Source organism: Anabrus simplex, chromosome 1, assembly GCF_040414725.1.
Source record: "Anabrus simplex isolate iqAnaSimp1 chromosome 1, ASM4041472v1, whole genome shotgun sequence".
NCBI lineage: Eukaryota > Metazoa > Arthropoda > Insecta > Orthoptera > Tettigoniidae > Anabrus > Anabrus simplex.
The window spans coordinates 956,471,154-956,498,558 of record NC_090265.1 but is presented as its reverse complement, the minus strand read 5'-3'; the positions used below and the strand labels follow the sequence as shown (position 1 = coordinate 956,498,558).

Here is a 27,405-nt window from a genome sequence, read left to right as displayed (position 1 = left end):
ATGAAGAGTCTCTTAAGGTATATCACACAGGTATGATTAATATCTAGGCTACGTACAATGAATTCTGTGAGTAATATTTTAAATAGACCTTTTTCTCAACTGTCCCTAACGGAAAAGACTGAGATAAAGACACTCGGTCGACCAACGCCTCATTTACAACTAGAGCAAGTTGGACAATATAAAGGGCGTGAATATCGACGTAGATTCCAGCCAGGGGTGTATACAGGATACGAGTGGTTGTGTGGCTGTGATTCTGTTTTCCGTGCATGTTATTCGGACATGACCAGACGAGGACGAAAACCGGAGTAACAGATCTCAAACACTTGAAAGAAAAAATTAAAAAACACGAAAGTTCCTCCCAACATATCAATTCATGCATGGAATTAGCTGTGCTAGGGAAAGTTAATATAGTGACTCAACTGGATTCTGCTTATCGCCAATCCGTTAACAAACACAATGATCAGGTTAGGAAAAATAGGCACATATTACGCAGAATTATTCAGTGCATAAAATTCTGTGGCGTATGTGAAGTGGCACTCCGTGGCCATGATGAGACAGAAAATTCTCTAAATCCTGGAATTTTCAAAGGTCTCATTAATTTTACGGCTGAAATAGACGTTGCTATGAAAGAACACCTGGCCAAAGCTTCTGTATTTAAAGGCACTTCAAACACCATTCAGAACGAGCTTCTTGATTGTATGTTGAATGTGTGCAGGGAACAAATTTCTTCAGAAATTGGGGAATCCCAATTCGTTACAATAGAAGCAGATGAAACAAACGGATGTTTCAAACAAATGCCAATTGGTACTTGTTTTTCGATATGCATTAGAGGGTCACGTCCATGAAAGATTCTGGGGGTTCATGAATCCAACCGACAGGACAGCGGATGGATTGAGTCAATGTCTGTTAGAGCAAATTAATCCCATATTAAGGGACACACCACATAAACTTATTTGTCAGAGTTATGACGGAGCCAGCGTAATGAGCGGAAGGACAGGGGGTGTGCAGGCGAAATTGAAAGTACACTACCCTAATGCACATTTCATTCATTGTTATGGACACCAGCTAAATTTGACAATGCAGAAGGCTTGTTCGTACAATCCCCAAGTCAAATTATTTTTCTGTAACCTGTCCGCAATTCCAACTTTTTTTCCAACTCGTCTCACAGAAGTGACCTCTTGAATGAAATAATGAAGACTAGACTCCCTCGGACAATCACTACTCGCTGGAACTACAACATTCGTACGGTGAATATAGTTTATGAGAATAGAGATAAACTGATCGAGTGCTTTCGTAGAATAGAAGAAGAAGGTAAAACGTCTGTTAGCGTAAATGAAGCCAGTGGACTGCGACGTGCTCTTGAGGATACCATATTCATGTTCTGGTTGTCTATTTTTCACAAATTAATGCCGCATGTTGACATTTTGTACAATCAGCTACAAAAACGCGAAACAGATTCAGTCCAAATAAAAAAGGCTATTTCTGACTTCGCAAAGTGCGTAGCACAACAACGTGAAGAAATAGATACAATTTCATGTGATCTCACGGACTACAATAATTCCGATAAAAGACGTAGAGTAAGTGACACAAGGACCATTGCAGCGAAAGAAGTATGTGACGTAGTAATGAATCAGGTGCATGATAGGTTTGCATTTACTGGGTACATTGAAGCTGCAACACTACTGTACTCCGATTCATTTGACAAATTTTCTATAAACTTTCCACAAAATGTATTAAATTCTACTACGTTACATTATCCAATGTTGCAGAAAGAAAGGCTAAAGACGGAATTAGAAGTGATTTATAAACGGACAGATTTCAGGCAAGTCAAAGGAGCTCTACCACTTCTTGCTTTTATTTTAGAAAATAATCTGAAATCAACGTTCAAAGAAACGCTAAAGCATCTCAGGATAATTGTGACAACACCCATGTCCACAGCCGAAGCAGAGCGCTGTTTTTCGACACTGGCTCGTATTAAGACATTTTTACGCAACACAATGACCGAAGAACGACTACGGTATCTGCTCTGGCAATGATTTCTATTGCGAAAGACCTTATTTACGATATGCCTGACTTTGACGATAAAGTCATTTCTAAGTTTGTGAATTTAAGGCATAGAAGAATGGAATTCGTGTTTAAATAAAGGGATAACACTGCGGTCGTTGAACAAGGTCCTACCGTATTCATTTGTGTGGCCAGAGCGAGTAGACTGTACTTCATTCGTCCTGTAGACTCACTAGAAGGCCTATCAGTCGGTACAGTAATTTGAATGAACTTCTTTATTACAAGGCCATCCAACGGTAGTTCCATAATGTATATAGCGCTGTGAACGTATTTCAGATAGACTTCAGTGGCAGTATGCACGTTGAAATAGTTCAAGATACATTAGTGACAGTAGGTGCTGTACATTTAAATAGTTCAAGATACTTTAGTGACAGTAGGTGCTGTACATTTAAATAGTTCAAGATACTTTAATGACAGTAGGTGCTTTACATTTAAATAGTTTAAGATACTTTAGTGACAGCAGGTACTGTACATTTAAATAGTTCAAAATACACTGACTGACAGAGCAAATGCAACACCAAGAAGGAGTGGTTCGAAAGGGATGAAAGTTGGGGAAAAAACAGAGACGGCACGGACGAATAATTGATGTTTATTTCAAACCGATATGCAGATTACACAATGCGCACGGCATCGACTCAGGAGGATGTAGGACCACCGCGAGCGGCGATGCACGCAGAAACACGTCGAGGTACAGAGTCAATAAGAGTGCGGATGGTGTCCTGAGGGATGGTTCTCCATTCTCTGTCAACCATTTGCCACAGTTGGTCGTCCGTACGAGGCTGGGGCAGAGTTTGCAAACGGCGTCCAATGAGATCCCACACGTGTTCGATTGGTGAGAGATCCGGAGAGTACGCTGGCCACGGAAGCATCTGTACACCTCGTAAAGCCTGTTGGGAGATGCGAGCAGTGTGTGGGCGGGCATTATCCTGCTGAAACAGAGCATTGGGCAGCCCCTGAAGGTACGGGAGTGCCACTGGCCGCAGCACATGCTGCACGTAGCGGTGGGCATTTAACGTGCCTTGAATACGCACTAGAGGTGACGTGGAATCATACGCAATAGCGCCCCAAACCATGATGCCGCGTTGTCTAGCGGTAGGGCGCTCCACAGTTACTGCCGGATTTGACCTTTCTCCACGCCGACGCCACACTCGTCTGCGGTGACTATCACTGACAGAACAGAAGCGTGACTCATCGGAGAACACGACGTTCCGCCATTCCCTCATCCAAGTCGCTCTAGCCCGGCACCATGCCAGGCGTGCACGTCTATGCTGTGGAGTCAATGGTAGTCTTCTGAGCGGACGCCGGGAGTGCAGGCCTCCTTCAACCAATCGACGGGAAATTGTTCTGGTCGATATTGGAACAGCCAGGGTATCTTGCACATGCTGAAGAATGGCGGTTGACGTGGCGTGCGGGGCTGCCACCGCTTGGCGGCGGATGCGCCGATCCTCGCGTGCTGACGTCACTCGGGCTGCGCCTGGACCCCTCGCACGTGCCACATGTCCCTGCGCCAACCATCTTCGCCACAGGCGCTGCACCGTGGACACATCCCTATGGGTATCGGCTGCGATTTGACGAAGCGACCAACCTGCCCTTCTCAGCCCGATCACCATACCCCTCGTAAAGTCGTCTGTCTGCTGGAAATGCCTCCGTTGACGGCGGCCTGGCATTCTTAGCTATATACGTGTCCTGTGGCACACGACAACACGTTCTACAATGACTGTCGGCTGAGAAATCACGGTACGAAGTGGGCCATTCGCCAACGCCGTGTCCCATTTATCGTTCGCTACGTGCGCAGCACAGCGGCGCATTTCACATCATGAGCATACCTCAGTGACGTCAGTCTACCCTGCAATTGGCATAAAGTTCTGACCACTCCTTCTTGGTGTTGCATTTGCTCTGTCAGTCAGTGTACTTAGGGTGATGAAGAGTCTGGATCGCTGCCTTCTTCGAATGGACACCAACATTTCATTCCACAGTTTCTCTTAAAATGAAGATGGCAGTGAAGTAGGTGAGTAATGATCAAGTATTTAACATTGTGTGGTGTGTATCCGGGTATGCATTTCTTTACTCATGTGTGCTTAGTAAGAACGTAAATTTGTGAAAAAGTGGTGTGCCCCTCCGCCAGTTCCCCTCAGCAGCCGCTGCTGCATATAAGATTTTATCTATCTATAACAGAATACAGGGACATCTTGACTGTGAACTAGGGGAATATCAAGGTGGATTTCGTCCAGGAAGGAGCTGCCCTGACCAAATCATCAGTTTAAAATAGATTATGAAACATCATAGATCTAGAAACAAAAATTTAGTTATTACGTTTGTTGATTTTCAAAAGGCATATGATAGTATACATCGTGAATCACTGTTGAATGTCCTTCAGGAATTTGGTTTACATTCCAAACTTATTAGCCTGATTGGTATGACTCTTAAGAATACTCAATCTAAAGTTAGATTCAGAAATGAGTTATCTAAATTCTTTGCAATTACAACAGGCCTCCACCAGGGAGATGGACTTTCGCCATTATTGTTCAATTGTGTATTGGAAAAGGTCTTGCGAGAGTAGACTAAGGAATGTCGTCCAAAAGTCAAAATTGGAAAAAATATCAAACTAAATTGCTTGGCACTCACGGATGATCTTGCGATACTGGCAAATGGTTTCGAAGAGGCTGAAGTTCAACTGGAAGAACTTGCAAATGTAGCGAAAAAAGTTGGATTGCAAATTTCGTATGATAAAACAAAAATAATGCCTACTTTCAGAACTCATAAATTCAGCGCTATTATTAAATAATAATAAACGAATAGAAAATGGAGGTACATTTAAATATTTGGGTGAAAATCTCACTTGGAATTGCAATGAAAAACCATCAATAGAGAGCAGAATATATAAACTGAAGCAGGCACAATGGATAACTTGGCCTACATACAAAAAGAAATGTCTTTCGATTAATGCTAAATTTAGGCATTATAACTCTGTTATTAAACCAGAAGAAACTTATGCTTGTGAAACATTATTTAAACTCAATACTAGATCAACAACAGAACGCTTACAACGAGTCGATCGAAGGATACTCGGGACGATCAAAAACAAGAAACATCAGGTGGATGGACAGTGGAGATTGTTGCCCAATGAGGTTATCTATCGGGAAAGTGAGTCCATCACAGACACAATGAGAAAAAGAAGAATTGCCTTTTCTTGTCATATATTTTGACTAAGTGATAACAGAGTTTTAAAACAATTATTTAATTACTTTTGGAATAGTAAATCAAAAAACAATTGGTTTAAAGAAGTTCAAAGTAATTTGGAGGAGTTGAATATTACCATGCAAACCATAGAAAACAGAGGCGAGAAGTGTATTTTGAAGAATAAATGCATCAGGCTTCCTCTGACCACTGTACAGAGGAAACAATATGTTATAATGGATGCGGAGAGGGAAGCCAGGTCAACCAGACTAAAGACTTTTTCGGAGAAGAAAAGGAAGACAAATTTGTTGTAGTCTGATTTAAGTGCTCCAATGTGGGCGTAAACTCTGTAAATAAATAAATAAAATTATTATTATTATTATTATTATTATACATACATACATACATACATACATACATTATCATTATAGACTGTTACGCCTTTCAGCGTTCAGTCTGCAAGCCTCTGTGAATTTACTAAACGTCGCCACAATCCTCGATTTGCAACTAGTGTTGTGGCCTCATTTAGTTCTATACCTCTTATCTTTAAATCATTAGAAACCGAGTCTAACCATCGTCGTCTTGGTCTACCTCTACTTCTCTTACCCTCCATAGCAGAGTCCATTATTCTCCTAGGTAACCTATCCTCCTCCATTCGCCTTACATGACCCCACCACCGAAGCCGGTTTATGCGTACAGCTTCATCCATCGAGTTCATTCCTAAATTAGCCTTTATCTCCTCATTCTGAGTACCCTCCTGCCATTGTTCCCACCTGTTTGTACCAGCAATCATTCTTGCTACTTTCATGTCTGTTACTTCCAACTTATGAATAAGATATCCTGAGTCCACCCAGCTTTCGCTCCTGTAAAGCAAAGTTGGTCTGAAAACAGACCGATGTAATGATAGTTTCGTCTGGGAGCTGACTTCCTTCTTACAGAATACTGTTGATCGCAACTGCGAGCTCACTGCATTAGCTTTACGACACCTTGATTCAATTCACTTACTATATTACCATACTGGGAGAATACACAACCTAAATACTTGAAATTATCGACCTGTTCTAGCTTTGTATCACCAATCTGACATTCAATTCTGTTGAATTTCTTACCTACTGACATCAATTTAGTCTTCGAGAGGCTAATTTTCATACCATACTCATTGCACATATTTTCAAGTTGCAAGATAGTAGACTGCAGGCTTTCGGCACAATCTGCCATCAAGACCAAGTCGTCAGCATAGGCCAGACTGCTTATTACATTTCCACCTAACTGAATCCCTCCCTGCCATTTTATACCTTTCAGCAGATGATCCATGTAAACTACGAACAGCAAAGCCTTGTCTAACCCCTGTAAGTACCCTGAACCAAGATCTCATTCTACCATCAATTCTCACTGAAGCCCAATTGTCAACATAAATACCTTTGATTGATTTTAATAATCTACCTTTAATTCCATAGTCCCCCAGTATAGCGAACATCTTCTCCCTCGGTACCCTGTCGTATGCTTTCTCTGGATGTACGAAACATAAACACAAGTGCCTATTCCTCTCGTAGCATTTTTCAATTACCTGGCGCATACTGAAAATCTGATCCTGACAGCCTCTCTGTGGTCTGAAACCACACTGGATTTCATCCAACTTCATCTCAACGACTGATCGCACCCTCCCTTCCAAGATGCCAGTGAATACTTTGCCTGGTATACTAATCAATGAGATACCTCGATAGTTGTTGCAATCCTTCCTGTTCCCTTGCTTATAGATAGGTGCAATTACTGCTTTTGTGCAATCTGAAGGTACCTTACCAACACTCCATGCTAATTTTACTACTCTATGAAGCCATTTCATCCCTGCCTTCCCACTATACTTCACCATTTCAGGTCTAATTTCATCTATTCCTGCTGCTTTATGACAATGGAGTTTATTGACCATCCTTTCCACTTCCTCTAGCATAATTTCACCAACATCATTTTCCTCCTCCTCATGAGCTTGGCTGTTCGCAACACCACAAGGATGATTCCCTTTTACATTGAGGAGATGTTCAAAATATTCCCTCCACCTCTCCAGTGATTCCCTGGGATCTATTATGAGTTCACCTGAATTACTCAAAACACTGTTCATTTCCTTTTTCCCTCCCTTCCTAAGATTCTTTATTACGGTCCAGAAAGGTTTCCCTGCTGCTTGACCTAGCCTTTCCAGGTTGTTACCAAAATCTTCCCATGACTTCTTTCTGGATTCAACAACTATTTGTTTCGCTCTGTTTCTTTCATCTACGTACAAATCCCTGTCTGCCTCGGCCCTTGTTTGGAGCCATTTCTGATAAGCCTTCTTTTTACGTTTACAAGCTGCTCTCACTTCATCATTCCATCAAGATGTTTGCCTTTTCCCATCTTTACACACAGTTGTTCCTAGGCATTCCCTTGCTGTTTCTACTACAGCATACCTGTATGCCACCCATTCACTTTCTATATCCTGAACCTGCTTACCGTCTACTGTTTGAAACTTCTCACTAATCATATCCATGTACTTGTCTAATTTCCTCGTCCTGGAGATTTTCTACCCTTATTCGTTTGCAGACAGATTTCACTTTCTCCACCCTAGGCCTAGAGATACTTAGTTCACTACAGATCAGATAGTGGTCTGTATCATCGAAAAATCCGCGGAAAACTCGTACATTACTAACAGATTTCCTGAATTCAAAGTCTGTTAAGATATAGTCTATTATGGATCTGGTACCCCTAGCCTCCCATGTGTAGCGGTGAATAGCCTTATGCTTGAAGAATGTATTCGTAACAGCTAAACCCATACTAGCACAGAAGTCCAGCAAATGCTTCCCATTCCCATTAGCTTCCATATCTTCCCCACATTTACCAATCACCCTTTCGTATCCTTCAGTTCTATTCCCAACTCTCGCATTGAAATCGCCCATTAGCACTATTCTATCCTTGCTGTTGACCCTGACCACGATGTCACTCAATGCTTCATAAAACTTGTCCACTTCATCCTCATCTGCACCCTCACATGGTGAATACACGGACACAATTCTAGTCCTAATTCCTGCAATTGACAAATCTACCCACATCATTCGCTCATTTACGTGCCTAACAGAAACTATGTTGCGTGCAATGGTATTCCTGATAAAGAGCCCTACCCCAGACTCTGCCCTTCCCTTTCTAACACCCGTCAAGTACACTTTATAATCTCCTATCTCTTCCTCGTTATCTCCCCTTACCCTAATATTACTTACTCCTAGCACATCCAAATGCATCCTCTTTGCTGACTCAGCCAGTTCTACTTTCTTTCTTCCATAAGCCCCATTAATATTGATAGCTCCCCATCGAATTCCATTTCGTTCACCAAGTTGTTTCCAAGGAGTCCCTCGCCTGTCAAATGGGAGTGGGACTCCGATACTCCCATAGGTCCGAGGCTTGCTTAAAGTGTTCTGAGCTCGGTAAATTCATGAAGAAGGATGCTACCCTACTTGCACATAGTCCAAGTGAGGATCTCTCCTCTAACGCGTTAGGGACCACCGGTGAATTGTATAGTCCTAGCCGCCTGAGCACAAGGAGGGCCACGACTCAGAATATGTCCGAGATGGCCACTCCCATTCCATAGCAACTGGTATCCCGACTCTCAGGACCACTTACTAGGCCACTCAGCCGTTGCCCATGGTTCACGAACTAGGACGTGACTACAGTAATCCACAAACATTATTATTATTATTATTATTATTATTATTATTATTATTATTATTATTATTATTATTATTATTACTTCCTTCAGGCTAGCAAACTGTCAGAAGGACATTTGATTGCTTTCAAGTCTTGCAAAAAGAAAAATGCAAGACCATAACGGGACACATGACCCAATACTTGGAAGGAAGACGATGATGATGATTATTATTATTATTATTCTTTCTTCTTTGTCGTTTAGGCCTACTGAGGACCACGGGGTTCGTATCTACTCTTCTGTAAAGTTGTTGCTTTCTTCTTCTTCTAATATTCCTTCATTTGCTGACTATGGGCCAGCTTTCTCTCCTCTGTCCACTTAGTTCCTGTAATCTTCTTACTTGTAAGGGACATTCGGAAAATACCGTGTCAGACGGCTTGACGGAATAGTATTCGGTCACGAGTTTGTCCCAGTGGGATACCTAGTTGTTCCATATCCGACTTAACTGACGTGATCCATTTGTTGGAGAGTCTTTCGGAATCCAGACGGGCCAAGTGTCCATAAAAGGTCAGGCGCCTTTTCCTTATACACGTGACAATGTCCTCCTGGTGTTCATGCAGTTCATCATTATGGCGGATTCTGTAAATGCCTCCTTCCTTTCTGATTGGTCCTAATATCCTCCTCAGGATCTTCCTCTCTTTTAACTCCAGCTTTCTGAGTGGGCCCTTCCTGGCCATTACAAGGCACTCGGAAGCATATAGAACAGATGGTTATTATTATTATTTATTTATTTTAAAGAATGAATTAGTATTTAAATTTTTCATATTTTTTTAAATATTAAGCCATTCAGTCTTTACCAAGCTGCAAGTTCACAGGCTAAACTAATCTTACATTGCTTCATTTTTAGGTCAACTTAATGGCACAGGAGTAAAAGCCAGTTTTGACTCAAGATATCAATGCCACCTGCAGTGAAAATGATCGTTGGTATGAACAGGAGAAAATGAAGAAAATGACTGACTGACTTTGAGTTGAAGGATTTCTAGGTACGAGGCATGAACACAGAAGAGGCCACAGCCCACAGTAATAGTTACGAACAGAGGATTATGAAGGTACTTAGATAATTTTTTTTTGAATAGATGAAAATTAATGTATGTATGTATGTATGTATGTATGTATTCACCACTTAGGGCCAAAGAGTGGAGTGCTATGCACGTTTCTACCAAATCTTCTCTTCCCCGTTCTTTTCTATTTATATGTATTTTCTTAGCATCATAATATTTTAAAATTAACTTTAGTTTTGGATATTTAATATGAGGCCTGATGATATGTCCAAAACTGAGAATCGTTAAATATTCAGTTTCTACAAACATACTGGAAAATAATTTTCTTTTAGAATTTGCTTGTTTCTTGATATTAGAGCAAAATACAGAGGTAAAAAAGATATCTTGAAGGTGAACAAAGGAAAAACAGACCAGCAACATTATGGATAGAAGACCTTGATTCAGAAGCAATTTCTTCCAAACCATTTGGCATAAATTAAATTTTGAAGTAGCACTGATTATATGTACACGTAATATAAAATAGTATAATTTGGTAACAGAAAAGACAAATTATATATATACATATGTGTTTACTTAATATTAGATACTATGTATGTATTCATATTCTTTTTTTATATTTAAAATCATAACCTAAAATAGTTTTTAACTCACCAGGTGTAAGGAAATTGGGATCAATTGGCTTGGATGTATCATTACACTCTTCTAACTCTTGATAGTTTGTAAGATGAGACCAGAGACCAGATTTTCCCTAAAAAATACAAGAAGTCAGAACTAGTTATTCAAGTATTAACAGGAAAAAAATCTTTCTTTCCAGAAGTAATGGTATTTAAAATCAAACATCACCACAGCATTAAAAGATAAGTTAAAGTAAAATTTCATCTTTCATACTAGCAAACTGTTACAGACACTGCGGAAACCAGAAAAAAAAAAAAAAAATGGTCAAGATAATGATGATAATGATTATTGCCTGTTAAGAGGATCCAAAACAGAAAAACTATAAAAACAGAGGATGGTGCTCCCCTGCGGTGTATTAAACAAGATGAGGAGTGAGATAGTCTACTTTTGCTTTCCTCACTACTAAAGAAAATGCTACAGAGGCACAACTAACCCAGTGAATAACACCTAGCATCTACATGCACTAGTTGCGCTGCGAATGTCATTACTCAGCATCAACCATACTTCAGCAGCTCCCATACTGTTACAGCCATATACGAGACCAAGAGTTCAATGCTTTGGCCTGCGCCCATGAACTGATTCACAGCATAGGTTTTTTTTTTAAAAGTTGCTGTACGTCACACCGACACAGGTAAGTCTTAAGGCGACAATGGGACAGGGAAGGGCTAGGACTGGGAAGGAAGCATCCATGGCCTTAACCTTTTCCGGTCCAACGTCGAGATGACCTCGACATCAGGGTTTATTGTAACTGGTCCAACGTCGGGATCACCTCGACATTATGTTTTGTTCTATTTAAGAAGTTATTTATTGAAGTTCTTTGACCTGATTGAGGTCGATCGATATCTCTGATGTTTCTACAGCAAATTTTTGTGCACCAAGGAAGCCGTTCTTTTATCTCTATGGAAATAATACGAGATATATGTAGCCATGTATCGTCATGGTTACCGGCGGCCTGTAAGTTGTGTTTTGTTTACATTGAGTTGTGTGCACACGTGTTGTACTAGGCATGTTCATCTGTGAATGTGAATTGTCTCAGTTGAATTTGTGATATAGAAGCGGCAAATATGAATGAATGAGAAATACGTTTGCACATTTATTTAGACAGCAGTGATGATGATTATTTATTTGAATTAGACGAAGAGTTTAGAGAACTTTCAAGTGAAGATGAAGGTGTAGTGAACTCCAGCATTGCAAGTGAAACTTCAGTGACTGGACCTGTGCGTAAAAAAAGCACGGAATGATCCCGGACCATCATATGCTGTTTCTGAAGATTTAGAAGAGGATGTTCCAGTGCTTGCTACAAAAGCAAGAAGACGCACGAATGTAATGGGCGGGGGTGGAGGAGGGGATACGGCACACAGCAATGATGACGCTTCTCAGGTCAGTGTTGATCATTTGAGTAACACTGATGCTGAAAATACTTTCGCACATACAAAACGGAATGCAAACGACAATAGTGTTTACCAGAATGTAATATTTCATGATAGTGAGCCCCTAGACTAAGTTATTCATCAGGTCTGCAAACGAGAGGACCGTAGGTTCCTCCTAGCTGCATTACTCCACTTCAGTTTTTTTAATGTTATTCTTCACTCCTGCACTGATGACTTTTGTGTAAACCTGTAGGTAACTCACTGGACTCATGTTTATGTAATATAATAATCATAATAATAATAATATAACTATAGCTACTAATAAAAGTTCTGAGTTTAATCTGACTAGGTAAAAATATGCAAAATTAATTTGGACCAGACTGTTGTAACATGTTACAGAGAATTGGACTACAAAGGGTTAATTAAGGTACAGCCCCAGCATTTGCCTGGTGTGAAAATGGGAAACCACAGTAAACCATCTTCAGGGCTGCCGACAATGGGGTTCGAACCCACTATCTCCCGAATACTGGATACTGGCCGCACTTAAGCGACTGCAGCTATCAAGCTCAGTGCACAGGTTATCAGATTTTTGAAGGGTGGAAAAAAGTCCTTTCAGCACTCATTGTCATACGATACTGCCACACATCTGGTGACACCCTAGCTGCAGTGTTTACCCAAAAAAATTAATTAAGATTCATCAATAGGTCTACCAGAAGTGTTCCGGTTTCTCTGCCATCTGATAACATAAAATAGACAGATGATGATTATGATGATGCATAGGAAATTCAATCTGTAACTTGCTATGTGCTCCATTGAGAGACTGCTGTTGGCCATCCCTGATTTCAACAGGCGTGCCATCAAGTACAGAGGCAGTTCATGATATTTTACCCCCCCTCCCGCCCAGTTTTCATTGATAGTTACCACAATATTTTATATGAAATAGCATCATTTACATACAGGTAATTAATAACAATCAGATGATTCTGCCTGAACAGAAATCTACTTCCAAGACAGAATGATCATATAGCAAAAATCAGATATCATGAAATTTAAAAAATTAGAAACTTGGAAGACAGCACCACAAAAACAGAAGCCCTACATACCCTTAAAACATAGGCAAATAAATCACAGCACGTGCAGGGAAAACGAAAGGGTACATGGATCTGTCAAAGTGTGAACACGACAGACAGCAGAGCGAACACCACCAACAAGAAAACTCGATAACTGCATCCGCAAAGCAATTTTTGTAAATTACAAAATATCAGTCGATTGAATGCTGTTAATGTAAGTACACAGTTCGTACTTTGACTGTTATGATGACGATTATGATGATGATGACGATGTTGACGATCGGATGACTATATACAGGAAAATAAAATAAAAACAATAATAGGCAATGGCCACAAAGTGATTGACGGCATGCTTGTTCAAATCAGGGATGGCCAACAGCTGTCTCTCAATGGAACTCATAGCAAGTAAGATTGAATTTCCTTTTTTTTTTTTTTTTTTTTTTGCTATTTGCTTTACGTCACACCGACACAGATGGGTCTTTGGCGACGATGGGATAGGAAAGGCCTAGGAATGGTAAGGAAGCGGCCGTGGCCTTAATTAAGGTACAGCCCCAGCATTTGCCTGATGTGAAAATGGGAAACCATGGAAAACCATCTTCAGGGCTGTCGACAGTGGGGTTCAAACCCACTATCTCCCGATTACTGGATACTGGCCGCACTTAAGAGACTGCAGCTATCGAGCTCAGTTTGAATTTCCTAGTGTATCTGTTTTTGTTGTTATAACCCTTCTGTTCTTGTGAAATATTTAGATTTGATAAAGGAGTCCCTAACTAAATTCATTCTAGTCTATGTTCAAAACTTCCCATCACTACCTAAAATGCTATTTACAGAATTAATTTTCCATGTCTGTTTAAATCAAGACTAACATTTTAGTTTTCAATTATGCAGATAAACACTAAACACACGAATGAAGAAATTAATACGAAATTTAAATACTGGAGGCTGAATTTACATTGCTATTTAAACTAGTAATTTGTCAGGTCACGATAATCCTGCTACCACACGTGACAGCAGATGGCACTACCTGCGACTGTCTGGCCAAGGGTCAAGCAGCCATTATCAAACTTGGAACTTGCCTCGGAAAATGTTAGGGCATACCCTACAGTAAGCGATGTGCAGTTCCTTGGGCACTGAGTGAACTGTGAAAAATGGGTAACCAGTAGTCAACATCAGGAAGGTAGACAATCAACCTTATGACCCTGACAGTAAAGGCAGAAGAAATGATGGATTTTATGGAGAAAGTGTGTATATAAATTACGGGGTTGAGCAAAGTTAAATGGAAAGGGAAAGAAAAGAACGAGGAAACTATACTGGAGTGGTGGCCGAGAAGCAAAAAATGGAGTGTACTTGATCATTTCAAAACAGATGGAAGAGTGTGTGGATATGGTAGAGAACATCAGTGACAGGATAATGAAAATTAGATTGAGGATGAGGAACGAAGTGATGGATTTCATACAAGCATATGCACCGCAGACAGTAAACAAAGAGGAGGATATTGAGGAATGCCTGGAGAAACTAGAAAAGGAGATAGCTGATGTGGAAGTGATTATAACATGAGACTTAAATGCACAGGTGGGAAATGAAAGGCAAGAAAAGGAAGAAGTAATAGGACCATATGGATATGGGAAAAGGAATGATGGAGAGAATCTAGTTGATTTTTGTGAGAGAAATGGAATGATTGTGGACAACACATGGTTTTGGAAGAAAAACAGGAAAATTACAAGATATGGCTTTCCGAAGTTGCAAGTGCGGCAATCTAGATGACTGACTGATATGGCCTTGTAATAATATTCAACATGGCTTAGCTGTGTTGATACTGCTACACGGCTGAAAGCAACAGGAAACTACAGCTGTAACTAACTCCCGAGAACATGCAGTTCTCTCTGTATGAATGATGTACTGATGATGGCTCCCTCCTGGGTAAAATATTCCTGAGGTAAAATAGTCCCCCATTCAGATCTCCGGGTGGGGACTACATGAGAGGGGGTGATCATCAGGAAGATTCTGCGAGTCAGAGCGTGGAATGTTAGAAGTTTGAATCGCTGTGGTAGGTTAGAGAATCTGAAAAGGGAAATGGATAGACTAAAGTTAGATGTAGTTGGTATGAGTGAAGTACGTTGGCAGGAAGAACAGGATTTTTGGTCAGGCGACTACAGAATTATCAGCACAAAATCAAACAGGGGAAATGCAGGAGTTGGTTTAATAATAAGAAAATAGGGCAGCAGGTAAGTTACTACGACCAGCATAGTGAAAGAATTATTGTTGTCCAGATATAGAGCGTTCCAACCTTAAATTGCAGTACAGCAGTAATGGGATAATTCCGTCTCTTTCCTTCTCCCATGTTTTGCGGGTAGCGCTGTACTACTCTAATGCAGCGGGTTTGCCAAATATCCGTAAATTAGAATGTTATCGGTTAAAATGGGTGAATATCGTGTTATGTACAGAATTTTAAGGCGCATTTGATGCCGTTAACAAAAAAAATGTAAAAAAAGAATTTAGTGTGAAAATGGTAATATAATGGAAAGTTATGCCAAATGCAAAATCTTCATTGCATAAAACTTATCATGTCATAACTCCTATTTTATATTCACGATTATCCTATTATTTTCACTGCTTGTAAAGAAACATTTCAGCTCGATGTAGATAAGTTTATGTTTCAATTTAAGTGATAACAAAATGCAGTATATGCGCTTATTTTCAGTCATGTTCAGGGATTTTTATGTGCAGACACGAAAAAGTCAGTCGCTGGTCAGCGTCTTTCCTATTGAATTTACACGGGGGGTCAAAGCGAAGCAAATGGACTTCAGATATGGAAGTTATTTTTAAAACAATCCCAAAGTTCTTATCTTGCTTAGTTCTTAATTTGTGACAGGAAGAATGTCTTCTTGAATTTTGGTTTCGCGCCTGACTCGGTTGGCTGTCTGGCTGGCTGAAGTACCGGTAGTGATCTCCCAAACATGCGCTTTTAACATTTCCAGACAGTCGCATGCAGTGCAGTGCTCATTTTGTCAGTAGTGTGTATAATAGTGATTAAATACATATCAGTGGCATATGTACAATTCTTGAGGGTAAGTGTATTTCGTTTTTGTGGTTCGGGAGTTCGTGCTCGTGCGTGGGGATCTTAGTTCGAAGAAAAAGTGCAGAAGGATCATGGCGTGGTTAAAGCGAATCAAACGGTCTTCGGATAGGAAGTTATTTTCAAATCATACCTCAAGTCCTTACCTCGTTATCTCTTAATTTATGACAGGGAGAACGTCTCGTTTGTTTACGTTTCACGAGTGACTTAGCTGGCTGGATCTCCCAAACATTGAGCTTTTAAATATACTGACAGCCGTGTGCAGTGGTGTTCATTTAATCAGTATTATAAGATTGATTAAGTAAAGATCAGTGATAAATGTATAGTTCTTGAGGACAAGTGGATTGTGTTTGTTGTGTTTGTGTAGTCTGTTAAGTTGTGAGTTCATGCTTGTGCTCGTGCGGCGGGTTCTTAGTTCGAAGAAAAAGTGCAGAAGGATGTACAATGGATCGTCAAATTAAAAAGAAATGTTCCGTAGGTAAACTCAGGGGAAAGGAACGCAATATTATAATGAGTGTCCTGGATTATTTCTTAAAGACTATGAACGTGACTAGTGCAGTCAGTGAAACAGCTAAAGCTACAGGTTGTTCCGAAAGAACAATCTATGCTATAAGGAAGGAACACACACATGGTCCTTTGCGAACTCGAGCAAAAAAGAAAGCAAAAAAGAGAAGGACGGCAGAAAGGTGCCGTGATCATGCTGGATAATGCCGCTTATCATTCACGGCGACTTCTTGGCGCAAAGATGACATCGTACAGTGGTTACGTAAAAAGCAAATATCTTTTGAGGACGGGATGCTAAAGCGAGAATTGTTGCACATCGCTTCTCAGCATAGGGCTCTGTATGATAAGCAGAGAATAGATGAAATGGCAAAAGTGGCAGGTCGGCAGGTTCTACGACTCCCGCCTTATCACTGCGAGTTAAACCATATTGAGATGGTGTGGTCCCAGGTGAAAAACTACATATGGTATAATAACGTATCATTCAAGAAAAATGATATGGAAAATGTAATAATCGCTGCGTATAAAAACATAAGATAACTGGGCAAATTACGTGAACGAAGTAAAGAAAAATGAAGGAGATTTGTGGAAAGCAGACGAATTACAGGACGATGTCGACGATGAACAGTTTTTAATAAGACTTTCTTCATCGTACGGATCATCCTCAAGTTCATCTCCCGAACCCAGTTCATCCAAAGCGGGAACATCAGGCCTTGCAGTAATGATAGAAGGTGTACGTCCATTATCTGAGAGCAATGACAGTGATTAAGGTATGTTGTATTTATTTTACCATGCTACAAATATCAATTTATGAATGAATGAACTTAAAATTACAAAATTACAAACGAAAAATGTGGAACTGTGACGCACTGTTTGAGTTACACTCGAGCGTGATCTTCACGAGTCGATTTCGCAACAGCGCGCTCCATCTACGCTGTACTGCAATTTAAGGTTGGAACACTCTATAGACACCAAACCAGTGCCCACCACAATACCAAACCCCACGGCACTTATGCCCTTAAAATGGCTTTGGCCTGCCCAGCGACCGCTGCTCAGCCCAAAGGCCTGAAGATTACGAGGGGCCATGTGGTCAGCACGACGCATCCTCTCGGTCGTTATTCTGGGCTTTCGAGACTGGGGCCGCCATCTCACCGTCAGATAGCTCCTTATGATATAGATGTTGATTCCCATAGGGAATCTGAAATATTTGTCCTGAATGAGCAAATTTATAATACCAATATAAATGGTCCGTTATTGGACATTATAAATTTTCCAGCTAGCTCATTCTTGGTTGCCAGCGTTTCGCCCTCGTGTGCTAGGGTGGGCTCATCAGTTGGTACCTAGCACACCTACCAATACGCTGGCTAGTGCATACCGTGGAGGCCACTGCGTAGGCTAACTGGAGCCACCGGCAGTGCCAATGCACTAAGAGACTTTGTCTCATCACTAAAAATTGATGCCTGCTTGGCCATCAGATGATATAGATGTTGATTCCCATAGGGAATCTGAAATATTTGTCCTGAATGAGCAAATTTATAATACCAATATAAATGGTCCGTTATTGGGCATTATAAATTTTCCAGCTAGTTCATTCTTGATTGACCGGGCGAGTTGGCCGTGCGTGTAGAGGCGCGCGGCTGTGAGCTTGCATCCGGGAGATAGTAGGTTCGAATCCCACTATCGGCAGCCCTGAAAATGGTTTTCCGTGGTTTCCCATTTTCACACCAGGCAAATGCTGGGGCTGTACCTTAATTAAGGCCACGGCCGTTTCCTTTCAACTCCTAGGCCTTTCCTCTTCCATCGTCGCCATAAGACCTATCTGTGTCGGTGCGACGTAAAGCCCCTAGCAAAAAAAAAAAAAAAGCATTCTTGGTTGCCAGCGTTTCGCCCTCGTGTGCTAGGGTGGGCTCATCAGTTGGTACCTAGCACACCTACCAATACGCTGGCTAGTGCATACCTTAATTCTAATCATGTAGGCTGAGTGGACCTTGAAACAGCCCACAGGTCTAGAGAAAAATCCCTGACCTGGCCGGGAATCGAACCTGGGGCCTCCGGGCGAGAGGCAGGCACACTACCCCTACACCACCACCACAATAGTGCAAGTCTATATGCCTACTAGTTCAGCGGATGATGCGGAAATCGAAAGAATATATGAAAAGATAGAAGACTTAATACAATATGTAAAGGGTGACAAGAATCTAATTGTGATGGGAGACTGGAATGCAGTGGTAGGCCAAAGAGGAAAAGGTAATACAGTAGGAGAATTCATATTGGGACAAAGGAATGAAAGAAGAAGTCGACTGGTTGAATTCTGCACTGATCATAATTTAGTCCTTGCTAATAGTTGGTTCAAACACCACAAACAACAGCTGTATATGTGGATGAGACCTGGAGACACTGGAAGGTATCAAATATATACTTCATTATGATTAGGCAGAAATTCAGAAACCAGGTGTTGTAATGCAAAACTTTCCCAGAAGCAGATGTGGACTCTGACCACAACTTGTTGGTCATGAAATGCCATCTGAAGTTGAAGAAATTGAAGAAAGGAAGGAATGCATGGAGATGGGATTTAGACAAGTTAAATGAAAAGAGTGTGAGCGATTGTTTCAAGGAAGATGTTGCACAAGGACTAAATGAAAAGGCTGAAGGGAGCACAACAGAGGAAGAATGGACAGTCGTGAAGAATGAGGTAAGTAGAGCTGCTGTAGAAATGTTAGGAAGGAAGGAAAGATCAGCTAAGAAACAGTAGATAACTAGGGAGATACTAGACCCGACTGACGAACAACGAAAATACAAGAATGCAAGAAATGGTGAGGGCAGCAGAAAAGAATACCAGCAATTAAAGAATGAAGTGGATATTAAGTGCAAGCTGGCTAAGGTTGCATGGCTGAAGGAGAAGTGCAAGGATGTTGAAGGCTGTGTGGTCCTAAGAAAGGTAGATGCTGCATACAGGAAAATCAAGGAAACCTTTGGAGAAAGGAAATCTAGGTGTATGAATATTAAGAGCTCAGATGGAAAGCCACTTCTAGGGAAAGAAGACAAAGCAGAAAGATGGCAGGAACATATCCAACAGTTGTATCATGGTGAAGACGTAGATGATTTGGTTCTGGAACAAGAAGAGACTGTTGATGCTGATGAAATGGGAGACCCAATTTTGAGGTCAGAGTTTGACAGAGCTGTGAGAGACCTAAACAGGAACAAGACATCTGGAATTGATGGCATTCCCTCTGAATTACTGATTGCCTTAGGAGAAACCAGCATGGCAAGGTTATTCCATCTAGTGTGTAAGACGTATGAGACAAGAGAAGTGCAATCCAATTTTCGGCAGAATGCTGTTACACCTATTCTCAAGAAAGTCGGTGCTGACAAGTGTGAAAACTAATGCACCATTAGTTTAGTATCTCATGCCTGCAAAATTTTAACACACATTATTTACAGAAGAATGGAAAGACATGTTGAAGCTGATTTGGGAGATCAATTTGGCTTCAGAAGAAATGTAGGAACACGAGAAGCAATCCTGGCTTTACGTCCGATCTTGGAGGATCGAATTAAGAAGGAGAAGCCCATGTACATGGCGTTTGTAGATCGAGAAAAGGCATTCGATAATGTTGATTGGACCAAGTTATTTGAGATTCTGAAGGTGATAGGGATCAGATACCGAGAACGAAGAATTACCTACAATCTGTATCAAAATCAGTTTGCAGTGTTAAGAATCAAGGGGTTTGAAAAAGAAGCAGCAATCCAGAAAAGAGTGAGGCAAGGCTGCAGTTTGTCCCCCATCCTTTTCAATGTTTACAGAGAATAGGAAGTAAAGGAAATTAAAGAGGAATTTGAAAAGGGAATCACAATCCAAGGAGAGGAAATTAAACCTTGAGATTTGCCGATGATATTGTTATTTTATCTGAGCCTGCAGAAAATCTTGAGCAGTTGCTGAATGGTATAGGCGAAGTCTTGGCTAAGGAGTACAAGATGAAAATAAAAGTCCAAAACAAAAGCAATGGATTGCAGTCGAACGAATACAGGTGATGCAGGTAATATTAGATTGGAAATGAAGTCTTAAAGGAAGTAGAAGAAAATCGTTACTTGGGCAGTAAAATAAGTAACAGTTGCAGAAGTAAGGAGGACATAAAATGCAGACTAGCACAAGCAAGGAAGAGCTGTCTTGAGGAGGAATTAGAAAGATGTTTCTGAAGACTTTCATCTGGAGCGTGTCATTGTATGGAAGTAAAACATGGATGATAACTAGCTCAGAAAGAGAGAGAATAGAAGCTTTTGAAATGTGGTGTTACAGAAGAATGCTTTAGGTAAGCAGGATAGATCAAATCACGAATGAAGAGATACTGAATCAAATTGGTGAGAGGAGATTGATTTGGCTAAATTTGATGAGAAGAAGAGGTAGAATCATAGTACACATTCTAAGACACCCAGGACTTATTCACTTGGTTTTTGTTGGAAGTGTAGGCACAGTAAGAACAGTAGGGTAGACCAAGATATGAATATGACAAGCATATTACAGCAGATGTAGGATGCAATAGTTAAGTAGAAATGAAAAGGTTGGCACAGGATAGGGTGGCATGGAAAGCTGCATCAAACCAGTCTATGGACTGACGACTTAAACAACGTACGGCTGGGGTGACAGAAGAATAAAATCAATAATTGATTACTTTCTGGTAAAAAGGACAATTCGCAGACAGTTGATGGATTTCCATCCATTACCAGGAGAAACATTTGATGAAGATCATGGAGTGATAGCAAAAGATGAGAGTGGGGAAAATGGGAAAATTAAAGGAGATAAGAGATAGCAAAATAATAAGTGTGGAATTAAGAGATAAGAATGTAAAGAGAAAACTTTTTGGCGAGACTGAGACAACAAGTTCCAGTTACTGAAGTAGGAAATATGGAAGATGAATGGTTCAACTTCAAAAGGGCATTTGTAAGTGGAGCAGAGAGTGCCTGTGGTAGAACATCAATGAGAGAGAAAGAAAAGGAGACACCGTGGTGGAATGAGAAGGTGAGAGAAGCAGTGAAAGAAATGAAGAAAGCATGACAATCATGCAACAGAAATAAGAAAAGAAGAAAGCAAAGAAGTGTCTTGATAATAAAATGAAAAGAGAAAAGAGGAAAAGTTGAGAAGAATTTACACAAAAGATGGAAATGGATGGAGCGGGCAGTAAAAGAATGTTGTATGGAATAATATGAAGTAATAGGAAAGATAAAAGAGGAAGGTGGAGATTTGATAACACATCCAGAAGAAGTAAAAAGATTAAAGTGTATTTTGATAAACTGCTGAATGTGAGAAATTGTGCAGGGGAGATGGTAATAATATGGTGTGATGACTTAACAGCAGAAGATGATATAACCATGTTAGAGGTGGAATTAGCAGTCCATAAAATGAAAATGGGGAAGGCACCCGGGATGGATGAAATTAATGTGGAAATAATAAAGGCTGCTGGACCTGTTACACTACAATGGGTGTACAGATTGTTTAAGTACATATGGAAAGAGAAAAAATTTGTCAGAAGACTGGAGAAAGGGAATAATAATAATAGTCTTTAAGAAAGACAAAAAATTATGAGATAATTATAGAGGAATTACACTCTTATAACAAGTGGCAAAAATACTGGAAATGGTGCAAGTAATGTACAAAAACTGAGTCAACAGCGTACAGACTCAATTCGATTATTTTCACCATGTTGGTCCATATTGACTTATATTCAAATCTCTATAGAACACTTTCCCGCCTTGTCAATACTTTACATATTTTATTATATTTAATTACCATACATGTTTCGAGAGCCAACTACTCTCTTCTTCAGCGGTGCCAAACATTAATTAATCTTTGGACTTGGCGCATTGGTACAAACAGAACAATTACATATAAATCTTGAAATTGTTACAATATTTCTCTGTGTTTCACCTTTCACTTACTTACTATGTCATTTGTTACAGGCTTTAAACTAGAATTTTCAAATCATAAATAATAAAATCTATTAAATTAATCACTATATGTTAATTTTACATCCTTATTTACATTTAAAAAGAATAAAATGTTTCTTTGTGTCTAAATTTAACATTTACTTTGCCATTTAGTAGAACCCTTCAAAATAAAATAGTTTCAATTTGTAAAATAATAAATAACATCTATAAAGTTAGTCACTATCTTAAGATCATAAAATAATAAATAATAAATATCCAATTCATAAAATAATAAATAACACCTATAAAGTTAGTCACTCTTTTAAAATATTTTCTGCTCACATGAATTACAATTTCCTCCTCTTAATCTCGTCTAATTCTTCATTTCATCTAATTTATCCACAAATTAAAGTGATGTAACATTGGTCTGAACCAAACAATATGTCCTCCTTGCTGTCAATGACCTTACGGGGCGAGCTGCTACTATGCTGCCAGTTACGTGATGACTTTCATAACCGTCAAATTCTTCAGTTCGACTGGTTGCCAAATTTAACCATGAACGAAATATTATTGCACTAGTCTGAATAAACAAACATGTTCTTGTTCTCTGCTGTCAATGACCTTATTAGGCGCGCTGCTACTTGATGCTATGCTATGCCGGCATAAAAGTCATCACGTAACCGGTCATTGACAGCAAGGAGGACATATTGTTTGGTTCAGACCAATGCTACATCACTTTAATTTGTAGATAAATTAGATGAAATGAAGAATTGGATGAGAGGAAATTCTAATTCATGTGAGGTCTCGGAATTATAGCAGACTTAAGGAAAGAAGAAAGAAGAGAGCAGAAAATATTTTAAGAGTGACTAACTTTATAGATGTTATTTATTATTTTACGAATTGAAACTATTTTATTTTGAAGGGTTCTAATAAATGGCAAAGTAAATGTTAAATTTAGACACGAAGAAACATTTTATTCTTTTTAAATGTAAATAAGGATGTAAAATTAACATACAGTGATTAATTTAATAGATTTTATTATTTATGATTTGAAAATTCTAGTTTAAAGCCTGTAACAAATGACAACGTAAGTAAGTGAAGGGTGAAACACAGAGAAATATTGTAACAATTTCAAGATTTATATATAGGGCCTAATTGTTCTGTTTGTACCAATGCGCCAAGTCCAAAGATTAATTAATGTTTAGCACTGCTGAAGAAGAGAGTAGCTGGCTCTCGAAACATGTACGGTAATTACAGTAAATATAATAAAATATGTAAAGTATTGACAAGGCGGGAAAGTGTTCTATAGAGATCTGACTCCATTTGGAAAGACAGAATGTTTTTTTTTTTTCCTGCTAGTTGCTTTACGTTGCACTGACACAGATAGGTCTTACGGCGACGATGGGACAGGAAGGGGCTAGGAGTGGGAAGGAAGTGGCCGTGGCCCTAATTAAGGTACAGCCCCAGCATTTGCCTGGTGTGAAAATCGGAAACCACGGAAAATCATCTTCAGGGCTGCATACAGTGGGGTTCGAACCTACTATCTCCCGAATACTGGATACTGACCGCACTTAAGGGACTGCAGCTATGAGCTCGGTACAGAATGGTTTAGAAATGAAACTGGACTAAGACTGGGGAGTGTGCTGTCACTTCTTTCATTTCTAGTGGTTATAGACGAAATTGTAAAGGAGACAAAGGAAGCATATGGGAACAGAGAGATGAAGTTATTACTATTTGCATACAATATTATGGTCTGGGGAACAAACAGCAAAGAAATACAAGATCAATTTAATATACTGAATGAGAAAACTGATAAGTATGGTACAAAAATCAGCACAGAGAAAAGCAAGACCATGGTAATACCAAGAGGAGAAAGGCATTGTGAAAATTGATGGTCAAAGCCTTGAAATTGTTGATGGTTGTCTGGAATGAGGAAGTATGAAGAGATAATATTCAATATGTATTATGTACCCATATTGGCCTATACATCTGAGACCTGGACAATGACAAGTAGGGAGGAGAGTAGAATTCAAGTCAGTGAACTGAAGTACCTAAGGAGTATGACAGGAAAGACAAGGAAAGACAGATTAAGAAACGAAGATGTGAGAAAGGAGGCCAGAATGGAAAACCTAAAGGAGAGGAATGATAGAAGTAAACTAAGATAGTTTGGACATGTAAGGAGGATGAAGGAAAAAAGAATACCAAAACAGATGATGGAGATGAAGTTTGAGAGAAAGAGAGCGAGAGGGAGACCTAGAACAAGGTGGATTGATTCAATAAAAAGGAGTGCAAGAAGAAGAACCCTGGACTGAGACAAAATGATGGAAGAGGAATGATGGAAGGAGAAAGGTAGGTAGAGAAGTGCCATAAATGCCCCGACCCAGCAGGAGCTGGATAAGGGGAAAGGATGATGATTATGATGATGACGATTTAAACTTGTATGAAACTACTGAGCACTTGCACTACATCAGTTATTTAACTACACACATACAAACACACATTAACAGGCTAACAGCTACTGCAGCCATGACTTCTATGGCAATGCACTGCACCTGAGACCATCAGAGAGTCATGAAGCTGACTGACTTCAGGGATTTTCCAAGTGATGGATTGGTTGATGACCTCCAATGATACAATGCAGTTGTATCAACTGAATGATGTAATTAATAAACATCGCACCATTTTATGAAAGGTTACCTAAAGTTAAACATACAGTTCGACTTGTGTGTCATTCGCAGTTAGATATTTAAAAAATATAATGAATCAGTAAAACAAGCATTAAAATGGGAGAAAGCCCAAATAACTGGAACTAGCTATAAAATAGCTAAATAGAGAACACTCATTCTTCAATGAATTCTGATTTAACAATTCAACCAACTTGCAAGTGGTGCCATCACCTTGTAGTTACATTGTATATCTTTTACTCCTCCTCCTACATGTAAGTATGTATGTATGTATGTATGTATGTATGTTTAGTCCGTCAGCGATTCCGCTGGTGGGATCCTCAACAGCTCTGCCATCAGCTGTCATAGATGGCCTAGGCATCACTGAAGAGGCGTACTAGGGAAATGAGGAGTGATGTAGTTTCCCGTTGCTTTCCTCACCGAACCAGAAGTTACTATTACATATCAGTCTGCCATGCCCACTGAAATGCATGCATCAACCGACCCTATGAGCAATATTTTCACACCATTCATAGCAGGGACTGGGTGCAGAAGAAATGGCATTACTAGTATCACTCATACCTCAGTCATTTTCATTTTGTCAAAGCCAAGGATAAAGCTGAGACAGATCAATGAAAGTAACAAAATTGCTCTAGCCCATACCAGTAGACATAGTGCACTGTAAACACTAGGTCCCGCCAGCAAAGGCACTCCTCCTACATAGAATCACTTTATTCAGTCCATTATCAAAGTCTCTTCGAAGGGAGTGTCCCGGCCTTGAGGTCCTCACAGTACTTTTTCTGGCAAAGAAAATATGTGTGTTTCAGTTGAGATAATATTGTACCAGTTGTTTCAGAAGTCTTGAGTCCTGCATTCTCATTATGTGTCGAAAGAATTCCGGCCTCCTCTTACACATAGCATCAGTAACAGGTTCCAACTCTTTGTACACGACTTTGTTGGGTCCTATCCACCACTGTCCACCTTTCATGTATTTTTTGTTGATGCAGGTTCTTCCAATTCTTCTTTTCATCTCCTGGAGTCTGTCAGTCTTTGATCATTCATTCAGATGAAAGAGTGTCTCTGCTGCATATGATGCTACCTCCGTTTTCAAAAATATGAGTGAGAGAGAGAGAGAGAGAGAGAGTGTGTGTGTGTGTGTGTGTGTGTGTGTGTGTGTGTGTGTGTGGATAGGCCTTCCCACCCCCAAGGTTAATTTTTGTGCTTTAACTAATTTGTTCTTACTTGGATCAAGGATTTTTTTGTTTAGGTTGTTTGTTATTACTTTCTATTTAGCTTCTTTATAGAAATGTTTAAATAGTCTGTTAAATGGAAATCATTATTTTGTAAAATGTTTTGGAATTAATCATTCTAGGTGGATTGTTAAGTGGCTGGTGATGTTGCTGTGAGCTCCACCAGAAAGCACTTATACCCACCTGGAATCTTCCTTCCCATGACAAGCCTATATCGTCCTTCAGGCTCCTTCTGTGACCTGCACACATGCTAACTCAAGGAAGCTACTGAGGGCTATCCTGCCACAGCATGAGCAACTCAAGCCAAAAAAAGAAAGCATCGTGCTTGCTGGACAGCAGCTACATTCTGAAAACAATGACCCGATCTTGAAAATATAAAAGCAAAGCATTTACAACCAAAATAATAATATTGTGTAACTGAATAGCACAACCCCCCATAAGTCGACTTCGCTACATCTGTCCATCTCTGTATGTAATCAGTTACAGAGTGAAATTATGTTAGATGTTTTTGAAAAGGCAGGATCCTAAAGCCCTTCATGAACGAACCACCACAGGCCTAACATGATCACTGTTTGTAACTACAGTTTCAAGAAGAGTTCACCTGCAGAGTTTCTGCAAGGTATAAGGCTTACATAATGCCCAACAACAAGGAGCTATCACTAACACTATCAAAACTGATACTTTAGCCACACGTGAAAAAAAAAAAAAAAATTAGAAAGCATAATCAAGCATACTGATAGCAGTTCCCATGTAGTAACGAAAGTAAAGCAATGAATTTACAGTTTCTGTAGCAGACATAAGTACAGGAACTGAGGGGAGGAATTGCTCTTGTGCATATCATGCTGCTGTTGTTGCACACATATTACCCAAGAACACGTACAAAATCAATATGTACAGTTTACAGTTAAAAGTTCT

At 39.9% G+C, this 27,405-nt stretch overlaps 1 protein-coding gene across 1 annotated transcript in view; it reads right to left on the bottom strand.

The window, feature by feature from the left end:
* pns (pinstripe) overlaps positions 1-27,405 on the bottom strand; it is a 508,843-nt gene that overhangs the window by 250,413 nt on the left and 231,025 nt on the right. The window contains exon 14 of the mRNA XM_067136728.2: positions 10,618-10,714. Coding sequence (XP_066992829.2) covers positions 10,618-10,714 — 97 coding nt within the window. The remainder of the gene's footprint in view (positions 1-10,617; positions 10,715-27,405) is intronic.